Source organism: Rattus norvegicus, chromosome 10 (assembly GCF_021556685.1).
Source record: "Rattus norvegicus strain SHRSP/BbbUtx chromosome 10, alternate assembly SHRSP_T2T, whole genome shotgun sequence".
NCBI classification, from domain to species: domain Eukaryota; kingdom Metazoa; phylum Chordata; class Mammalia; order Rodentia; family Muridae; genus Rattus; species Rattus norvegicus.
This window is the reverse complement of record NC_141543.1, coordinates 86483677-86494353: the sequence shown is the minus strand read 5'-3', so window position 1 is coordinate 86494353 and position 10677 is coordinate 86483677. Positions and strand designations below refer to the sequence as shown.

General features: G+C 42.2%; 1 protein-coding gene across 12 annotated transcripts in view; it reads left to right on the top strand.

Moving 5' to 3' along the window:
- Positions 1 to 10677, top strand: part of Kat7 (lysine acetyltransferase 7) — a 34085-nt gene that overhangs the window by 438 nt on the left and 22970 nt on the right. For 4 of the 12 annotated variants that reach the window (NM_181081.4, XM_087572147.1, XM_087572142.1 and 1 more), the window contains 4 exon segments: positions 189 to 227; positions 3007 to 3154; positions 5870 to 6046; positions 8855 to 9094. In NM_181081.4, coding sequence (NP_851595.1) covers positions 210 to 227; positions 3007 to 3154; positions 5870 to 6046; positions 8855 to 9094 — 583 coding nt within the window. In that variant the 5' untranslated portion in view covers positions 189 to 209. 12 annotated transcript variants of the gene reach the window in all.

Below are 10677 nucleotides of genomic sequence, written 5' to 3'. Positions count from 1 at the left end.
TTGGATGGTGACGCCGCCTGTTTGGGCCCAACGGTCACCTCCCCGCGTGCGTGGGCGGTGTCTGTGTCTGGCTCCGGTACTCTCCGACTGGCTGTGGCGAATGCTCTCTCTTCTCTTTATTGGCCCAGCTTCGCAGTCTGTATTTGTGGCGGGTGCGGCTTAGCAAGGCCTGGATTGGGTCGACCGACGCCCCGCCCTTCCGGATAGAGATGGCGATAGGTGTAAAGGCGAGTTGGGAAGACTACTTTTCTTTCCAGGTGGGGGGTGCAACAAAGCAGAGGATGGGTGATTAGCCAGCGCCCATCCCCAAGGGATAGCTCGCAGGCCTGTTGCATCTCAGACAACGTCTTCCACGTATTTGTTCAGTTTGACATTTCCTGGTCAGTAAACGTTTGGTGAACTGGATGACATTTGTCCCATATGTTTAGTTGTAAAATGCAGAGAGCAGTGCTACATGCTAGTTGCTAGAGATTCGAAGATTATATGTGATGACTGGTTTAAAGGGTTTTCGCCGTTCAGTGGAGAACACAGAGAAGTAACCATAGAAAGCGCAGTACAGTCTCTGCTTGAAATTGTATACACTGTAAGCAGTTTGGGAAATAAAAGTAAAGAGCCGACTTTCAGGGTTGAGCAAGGCAGAATTGATAGGAGGTAATGGACAGGTATCTAGGCCTTTGGCTGAGAGTACCTTAAAGTTAGCCTTTTAGTGACATTCTGTGGCTCTGGTGCCTCTACTTGTGGTCAGATTTTGAATGAAATAGTTGGATGGATAGATGGTTGGTATTCGTATTTCTGCAGAGCTCACTCTTCGTGGAAGTTTTCCAAGTTAAATATTTACATTAATGTCTCTTACAATGACCAGAGTTGACAGGTAGTGTTTATTTATATTGAGGCACACCAAATGCAGGAGACATACTGGTATGTTGGAACGGTCTAGTCTCCTTTTCCAAGTTTCCAAATGTCAACATGGAAAATGGAAATACTTACTGGATGTTAATGGACAAGCCTTTAGTTCCAACACTTGGGAGGTGGATCTCTGTAGTTTGGGGTACATATGGTCTATGTCCTGGGAGGTCCTGTCTCAAAAAGAAGAAAACAAATGTAAGTTCTTGCTGGATGTAGTGGTACAGATCTGTAGTCCTGGCCCCCTAGAGGCTGGGGGTGGGGGCTCATCATGAGCTTAAGGCAAACCTAGGCTATATAATAAATTCCAGACCAGCCTGAGCTAAATAGCAAGATCCTATCTCAAAAATAACAACAAAAACAAAATGTAACTATGTTAGTAACTTGTTGGATGCAAATCTTTCCTAAACTAGCCTTAGGTTATTTAGGTTTTTTATGTCTCATGTTAGTGTGACATTAAATTTCTGTTTGCTGTAGAAATATTAATTAATGTTTTTAGTGTGGGGCGTTACTCACCGGTTGTGTTCTTTGTAAGAATCTAGTAACTCCCAAACATACTTGGCCCGAGGCAACTTATTCTTTAAAGAGTAAAGGGTTGGGACCTGGAGCTAGGCTGTAGCTCAGTGGGCGTGGTTAGTGCTACGAAGCCCTGACTTCAGTCCTTAGTGCATCCATCCCACTCCTGTCCTCTGCCAAGAATATTAGGACTGAGGTTGAGGGGTTGTGATTGCAGCAAATATTCTTTTTCTGGCGTAGAAAAGGATAAGTGTAAGTGCTTAATTGATACAGGTAATCTATAGGGGCTGGAGAGATGGCTCAGCCAGCGGTTAAGAGCACTGTCTGCTCTTCCAGAGGTTTTGAGTTCAAATCCCAGCAACCACATGTAATGGGATCTGATGCCCTCTTCTGGTGTGTCTGAAGACAGCCACAGTGTACTCATATACATTAAATAAATAAATCTTTTTTTTAAAAAAGTTAACCTCCATAGCTAATCACGCCTCAGGAGGCTGACAGTTATGATAGGGTGTGGTGTGAGTTTCTAAGAGCCTGGCATGTGGGGTCTCAGATTATTCAGAGGTTCAGCGTACTTGTTGCTCTTGCAGAGGACCTGGGTTTCAAGCACCCACATGGTGCCTCACAACCACTTATGACTCCAGTTCCCGGTGATTTGACAACCTCCCTGGACCTGAGGGCATGTATGTGATACACAGGCAAAACTTTCATACGTATAGAGTAAAAATAATCTAATTTTTAAAAAACCTGGTTTGAATACCTACTTAGTTTTGAGTATAAATTCCTTTCCAACACTTATAACATCCCTGTGGAGAAACTTCAAGGACTGATGGCTAAGAAAATAATTTTTATCTTTTTCTGGTTAAAGACTACAGCATGTTTTATTTTAATTTTTTCATGTATAATGTTTGTGTGCACGATGTGTGTATGTAGACTACCACATGTAGCTAGGTACTGATAGACACCAGAAGAGTGTATTGGAGCTCCTAGAACTAGAGTTCCAGGCAGTTGTTGCCTGCCATGTGAGTGAACTTTTTCTTGTTTTAAAAATATTTATATTATTTTTAATCGTGCGTATGAGTGTATGAGTACAGGTGCCTGAGGAGGCTGGAGGCATTGACTCCCTCTGGAGCTGGAGTTACAGGCCACACTTGTGAGCTACCAAGTGGGTGCTGGCAGTGGAACTTGGGTCCTTTGCCAGAGCAGCCTGTGCTCTTAGTGTCTGGGCCATGCATGCTTTTGCTTTTCCTTTCTGTCTTCCTTTTTGACCAGCCAGACCATTTGATTTGGGTGCTTTTATTTCCAAGTCATAAGAGTTTAGCTATTCAGTGTGAATTGAGAACTGGTGACAATGCAGTGAGAACTGCTTGTCTTCCTTGGTCTGCTTGGTCCCGGTGGTTTGGTTGCGGGTTATTCCACTAGCATGCCTGAAAGGAAGGCCAGTGCCTCTGCGCGGCAGGGAGGGGAAGCCTTGTCCCTTTCTTACATTGGAACTTGGTACTTCAGCATCGTACTTCATTTTGCTTCTAGTGCTAATAGAAAACCACAGCAAATGCTTTTGTGCTAATGTCTGAATCTATGGTATTACAGAGAAATGCAGGCAGTAGTTCAGATGGAACCGAAGATTCCGATTTTTCTACAGATCTCGAGCATACAGACAGTTCAGAGAGTGACGGCACATCGCGCCGATCTGCCCGAGTCACCCGCTCTTCAGCCAGGCTAAGCCAGAGTTCTCAAGGTAAACATTTTTCTTTCTTTCTTCTCCTGACTGTTCCTCACAGTGGACAGATTGGTATCATTTTATTGTCTAATTCATAGGGAGGCTGGTCCTTGGACTTGATGCAGAGCAGTGGTTCTCAACCTTCCTAACACTGTGACTCTTTATTACAGTTCTTCATGTTATGGTGATCCCCCAACCATTAAATTACTATATATTTTTAAAGATGTATTTATTGTGTATATAGTGTTCTGTCTGTGTGTATGCTGCAGGATAGAAGAGGGCACCAGATCCCATTACAGATGATTATGAGTCCTAATGTGGTTGCTGGGAATTGAACTCAGGACCTCTGGAAGAGCAGCCAGTGCTTTTAACTGCTGAGCCATCTCTCTAGCCCCCCATTAAATTATCTTCCTTACTTCATAACTGTAGTTTTACTAATGTTGTGCATCATAATCTGATATGTAGGATATCTGATATTTGGCTCCTGTGAAAGGGTCATTGGATACTCCACCCACAAAAGGGTCAAGACCCACAGGTTGAAGTCTGCTGGTATAGATGCTAGAATGTGTCAAGGTGTAGGGCAACTGCTGAAACACCGGTCTTCAAAGTGGTTTCTGTCAGATACCATGTTCTTTTATAGGTAATAGCTTGCATAAATGTGAGATACAGTGTGATGAGTAATTTTTTAAAGACCATATGGTGTTATAGATCAGTAAACTGCTCTCATCACTCTAAAGTGCCTATTGAGTGTGTTAGCGAGGCTTAATGCTTCTAAAAGCACTTTTAGTTCTAGAATGTAGAGTCACATTTAATAGAATAACTGTGAATAGATACACAGAATTTTGCTTTGGTAGTGAAATAAACAAAAGGCTGTGGTTGGAAGGCACTCTAGTGTACTTAGTCACTTGGGCTTATACAGAGGAAGCCTTTTGCCCCTCAGAGTTCTATTCAGTGTGAAAGAAAGAAAGGGTTTTCAGCTAATACACAAAGGCGGTTATCAATCTGCAACGATAGAGTAAATGGGAAATTATAACATGGGTCCGGATGTGGTGGTGCACACCTTTAGTCCCAGCACTTGGGAAGCAGAGACCTACAGAGCTCTAAATTCAAGGCCAGCCTGGTCTACATAGAGAGTTCAAGGCTAGCCAGAGCTACATAATGACTCTGGCTCTCAAAAAAAGTACCAAAGAAGTAACTGTGTGTTTATAGATGTGTGTATGTGTGTGTGTGTGTGTGTGTATCTATGTATACAAATACACTTACATACATACATACATATGTGTGCACACACAATTTGTTAACAAATTCTATGGAAGCCTAGAGGTGGAGCAACCACATTCTTGTGGGAAGGTCTAGAGCAGAATGAATGAATCTGGTAGGATTTTTCAAATTGAAGATGAGCAGAATACTTTCGGCAGAAGGATCGTACATACAGAGAGTCATAATGGTTCTTAGACACTGCAATTAGCTGTGCCCTAAAGGGATGGATATTCAAAACAACTAGCCATGAGCTTGGGGGTCTCTGTACTTATTTTATTTCATGGCCACAGAGTCCATGGTTTTTGGTAGCATCAGTCACCTGTCCTCCTAGTGTGAAATGTAGACTTGTGACAAGAGCCCCTGGACTGATACAGTCTTAGGGCCCTGGCCCTGTACCAACTTACGTCTCCTGACACTTTGACAGTTTCAACTTGACATTGTGTTAGGTTATTGTAATTTCAAATGCTCTTCAGTTTTATCTTTGAGTTTATTTCCTTTAAGAGGCATCTGGCTGGAGATTGGAAAGGTTTATGAAGGCTTAAGAATAGGTTTCTCTGTGGGAAGAACTTAAGGGGCTGGAGAGAAGGCTGAGCAGTTGAGAGTACTTAGTTGTGTTTGCAGAGGACCTGCGTTTGACTCCCAGCGCCCACATGGTGGCTCACACCATGGGTAACTGTAAGAGTACAAGGGTAGTCAGAATACACAGCCCCTCACAAACAAACACTGTTTATGTTGGTTTTAGAACATCAGTATTAGGATGGGCTATAGCAGGGAAGAAATAGGCGGTGTAACTAATATTGATAAGAACTCTTCTCCCGGGGCTGGGGATTTAGCTCAGTGGTAGAGCGCTTACCTAGGAAGCGCAAGGCCCTGGGTTCGGTCCCCAGCTCCGAAAAAAAAAAAAAAAAAAAAGAACTCTTCTCCCTCTGTGTGGTAAGGCACATGCCTTTAGTCCTAGCAACTCAGCAGACAGGCAGGTGGATCACTGTGAGTTCAAGGCCAGCCTGGTCTACAGAATAATGAGTTCCAGGGCTACACTCAGATTCTGTTTTGGAAAACAAACAAACAAAGAAGCCAGGAACTTTCTCACAGTAAGCTCGAGAAATATAGCACTACTGTCTTTCATTTGTTTATTTGTTTATTTTTCCCATACTAAAGTATTTTTCTCTCGCGTGGGTAAAGAAATAAGCTTAGAGATATTAACTTGCATAGGATGCCACAGATTGTTGCTATGGTAAAGTGGAATCAAGTGAAACTCAGTCTTTAGATCCTAAACTAGTTACCCTGTACTGCCATTATTACGATATCATTCCCCCTGCCCCTTGGCGTGCACTCTTTAGAGAGATGGATATAATGTCAGCATTCGTTGGGTTTTGTGAAATAGAAGAAAAGAAACTTCTGATTATTGTGTGAATGGATATAAAGTGGGTTTTCTTCTTTCCTTTATTTTATATCTTTTAAAACTGGGGTTAGATTCCAGCCCTGTTCGAAATTTGCCATCTTTCGGCACTGAGGAACCCGCCTATTCTACCAGAAGAGTGACTCGGAGTCAGCAGCAGCCCACACCAGTGACTCCAAAAAAGTACCCCCTCCGGCAGACTCGCTCCTCGGGCTCTGAAACGGAACAGGCGGTTGATTTTTCAGATAGAGGTGAGTGGGTCTGTGACTGGTTCTGTACAGAGGGCTTGGTCGGTTCTCTTTGAAGGGAGATACCTGCCCTGCAGAGAGCTTGTCAGAGTTTAGGTAAGCAGACGCTGGTCACTTGATTCCTTTTTGTTTGTTTGCTTGGTTTGTAGTTTTTGAATCAGAGTTTGAAAAATATCCCTCAAACTTGGAATCCTTTTACCTCTAGAGTGCTGGGACTGCAGATGTGTGCCACCATACTCAATTTGTCTAATGTCTCACTGTCTTGCACAGTATTTTTGAGTGTTAGGTGTAGAATAGGGAGGAGGCAGAGCCTTCTGAACCTCACATGAAGGATGCCCAGATTTTAGAGCCATGACTACTATTCCATTTATCTCCACACTACTGACTAGGAGTGACCATTAGTGATAGGCAGTGTTAGGTCATTAAGGTTGTGACCCCATGCTTTAAGAGCCTTATAGCAAGAGACATTAGAGCAGATCTTACAAGCTACTCAGATTCTTCAGCCAGGTAACATGATTAATTGGTTGGTTTGCAGAGTTTCAATTTTTTTTTTAAACTTTTTAAACTTGGAAACACAGCGATTTTCATATAAAAACCTGTACTAATTTTTAAATTTGTATTTATTTGTATTGTTTGGTCTGCATATAAGTCTGTGCACTACATTTGTTCCTGGTACCTGTAGAGGCCAGGAGAAGGCACAAGATACCCTGGTACAGGGGTTACAATTGGGAGCTGCTGTGTGGGTGCTGGTAAGCAGACCCAGGTCCTCTGGAAGAATAACCACAGCTCTTAACCAATGAATCATCTCTCCAGCTCCAGTGCTTAAATGTTTTTGATTGGTTGTTTTTTGGAGTGTCTCTATATTCCAAGGTATCCTGAAGTTCATTATCTAGATCAGGCTGGCTTTGAACTCATGGGTTAATTGAAACAGGACAGATCGGAAATACTGAATGGCCATTTATTTACTCAGTAATTATTAACTGGAACTGAATAGTACTTGTCACCTCTGGTAGGCAATGACATTCTTTGACCTTGTCTAACCTCTATAGGTATCTGGTTTGTAAACCTTGATTTAAGAGTGTATCGTTTCTGTAGCACTCTTGGACTCCAGCAATCAGACCCTAAGTGTGCTGTAGAGATAGCTTAATGTTTAAGAACATATACTGCTCTTTTTTGCAGGGGTAAGGGAGCAGAATCTCTATATATCCCAGGCTGTCCTATAACTTACTGTGTAGACCAGACTGGCCTCAAACTCACAGAGATCTGAATATCTCTGCCTCCCAAATGCTGGGATCAAAGGCATGCGTGACCACATATAGCACATGTACAGCTTGCTTTTACAGAGAACCTGAGTTGGGGTCCTAGCACACATGTCTGGTGACTCACAACTACCTGTAACTCCAATTCTAGGAGATCTGACACTCTCTTCTGGTCTCTGCCAGAACCCACATTATACCCTCATACACATAATTAAAAATAAAATCTTTAGAAAGGGAAAAAAAAAAAGAGAGAGAACATTGCGCTAAATGTCTTTTCTTTTTCTTTTTTTTTTTTTTTTTTTTTTTTTTTTTTTTGGTTCTTTTTTTCGGAGCTGGCGACCGAACCCAGGGCCTTTCGCTTCTTACGCAAGCGCTCTACCGCTGAGCTAAATCCCCAACCCCCTAAATGTCTTTTCTGTCTGTGTCTCTCTCTTTTAATTAAAAAGAAAAGAAGTAAATTTCAAGATTATGAGACCCTAATAACTTCAGGCACCAGGCATGTTGATTTACACATACATGCAGGCAAAACATTCATACACACTAAGTATTAAAAGAAGTTTTTAAAATTTATATGTTTGGCCTACGTTTATGTCTTCATATCACTTGTGTGCTAATACCATTGACTCCCCTAGAACTGGAATCCCTGAACTGGTTATAGACAATTATGAGCCATTATGGATGAGCCATTATGGTGGGTGCTAGGAATTGAACTCAGGTCCTCTGGGAGAACAAGAGCAGCCTCTTAACTGCTGAGCCATTTCTGAGACCCTTAAAAAAAATGATATCAGTTTCTTTTTCCTCTTCCTTTCTTAAGTGGGGGTTGGTTTTGAGATTGGATCTCTGTGTAGCCTTGCTCTGTAGTCTGTAGAGAACATTTGCCTCTGTCTTTTAAGTGCTGGGATTAAGAGAGCACACCACCACACCCAGCCATTGATTTTTCTGTATTGTGAGGCCTGAGGAAGGGAATAGGCTCATTATTTATTTAACTAACTTTTCCAATAAAGAAGACAATACATTTCAGTGAATTTTTGACATTAAGTAGTTTTAAGTTTCACTATTATACAACACTTGATGGCGAGAACACAGCTTTGTCATATTTGGCTCCTTTTGGTAACTTTTCAGACTTTATATGTGATTTTGATTACTCAGGATTAAGAGCTTAGGGGAAACATGGAGAAGTAACATGTACTACCTGAACTTCAGATTTATTCAATCAGGAGTTAAAGTTACACCAAATGTCAATGTCTTAGAGTGGAGAAGTAGCTAAAAATTACTAGTTAGGTCTTTGAAGACTGTAGATGTTACTTTTGTAGACTGCTGGCATAGCATGCAGAGCCCCTGATTTTGTTCCCTAGCACTGCATAAAGCTAGGCATGGTGGCATATGCCTATAGACTCAGAACTAGGGAAGGAGAGGCAGGAGGATCACATCCTCAAGGTCATTCTTAGCTACAGAGAGTGAGGGCTCATGACAGTAGAACGAGAACTCGTATCTAGTGAATCTTTAAATAAAGGGACCCACTCACTAGTTCTACCAATTGCTTTTTCTTTAGAAACTAAAAATACAGCTGATCATGATGAGTCGCCACCTCGAACTCCGACTGGAAATGCACCTTCTTCTGAGTCTGACATAGACATCTCCAGTCCCAATGTGTCTCATGATGAGAGCATTGCCAAGGACATGTCCCTGAAGGACTCAGGCAGTGATCTCTCTCACCGCCCCAAGCGTCGTCGATTTCACGAAAGCTACAATTTCAACATGAAGTGCCCTACGCCGGGCTGCAACTCTCTAGGTGAGTGTGCCCCAGCTTCATGTGTATTGTGGCCCAGGATTCCGTTGTGGTCTAGCTTCTCAGACACTTGAGTGGTTGTGAATTCATGAATAGGAACTGTTCTTGGCCTATTGTCTGTAAATAATAACACATCTAGTTGCAGGAAATGTGACAGTCATGAACCATTCACTTTTTTCAACATGCTTTTCCTAGTGAAAACTTCCCTCCTTTCCTAAGCAGGAACAAACATGGAAAACAAGTTCTCTCTGGAGTGCCTCATGCCAATCAGGTGGCAGGTGCTCATGGGTACCGATAGAGCATAAGGTAATGCCGGATAGTGGATGCCAGGCCACAGCTGTTACGGAGACAAGGAAAACAGGGTTCTTTATTTTATTTTATGTATGTGAGTACACTGTCAGTATCTTCATGCACACCAGAAGAGGGCATCGGATCCTATTCAGGTGGTTGTGAGCCACCATGTGGTTGCTGGGATTTGAATTCAGGTCCTCTGGAAGAGAAGTCAGAGCTCTTAACTGCTGAGCCATCTCTCCAGCCCCCGAAAACAGGGTTCTTAAGAAGAGACTGTGAATCTAGGAAAGTTTGCATGAGACCAGGAGTATCTGATTCTTACAGCTTTGTTTATTAGTTAGTATAAGTAGGAGAAACCTCTTCTGATAAGTATCTCGTCTTCTCAAGACTTAACTTTTAATGATCATTTTAGGGGGATCCTCACAGTGATTTGAAGCTTATCTGTGCTGCTTGAGTAAGCTGTGGTTTAGCTGTTGGGCAGGAGCCTCTGTCTGGAGGAGCTGATAGAGAGATAAAGGTGCCTCTCAGTATGAATTTTTTGGTTTCCCAGTGCATATAAAACTTATCTTTATGCTTATAAAGTGTACCAGTAGCATCGTGTATTGTTTAAAGGTAAATACTTTTTAAAATGCTTTGTTAAAGATGCTAACGATTAGGAGCAGTTGGGAAATTGGTGCCAGTGGACCTGCTAAACAGAAGACCCTCAGCCTTCAGTTTGTAAAACATGCAGTCTCTGTGATCCCAGAACAGTTTTCTCTAAGAAACGGCCTCCTGTTGCTCAATAGCAAGGACATATTTTGAGAACATATACTTTGACAAGCTTAGATGATATAGCCTTCTATACACTTGGGCTGTTGTTGGGTGTGTGTGTGTGTGTGTGTGTGTGTGTGTGTGTGTGTGTGTGTGTGTGTGTTTATATATGACACAGCCTATTGCTCCTACACCCCAGTGAGCAAAGCAACCTGAGATAAGTCAGAAACAAGAGAGCATCATGCTTTTTAGAGACTTGTCCTCTAGAACCTGGGTCCTCTATAAGAGCAGCAAGTATTCAGAATGTGTGTAATGTCTGCTTGTGTAACTTGGATGCTGCTTTATTCTGAACTTTTTTATTAAATAGAAGGATTTGAAATAATTTTGAGCAGGGCATGGTGGCAAGTGCCATTAATTTTCCCACTTAGAAGGTCTATCTAGGTGTTTGAGTTTAAGGCCAGTCTGGGCTGTCTAGTGAGCTTGTCTCCAAATAAATAGAAAAACTGAAAAATATAACATATCCTAAACCAATAACATGGTTGCTG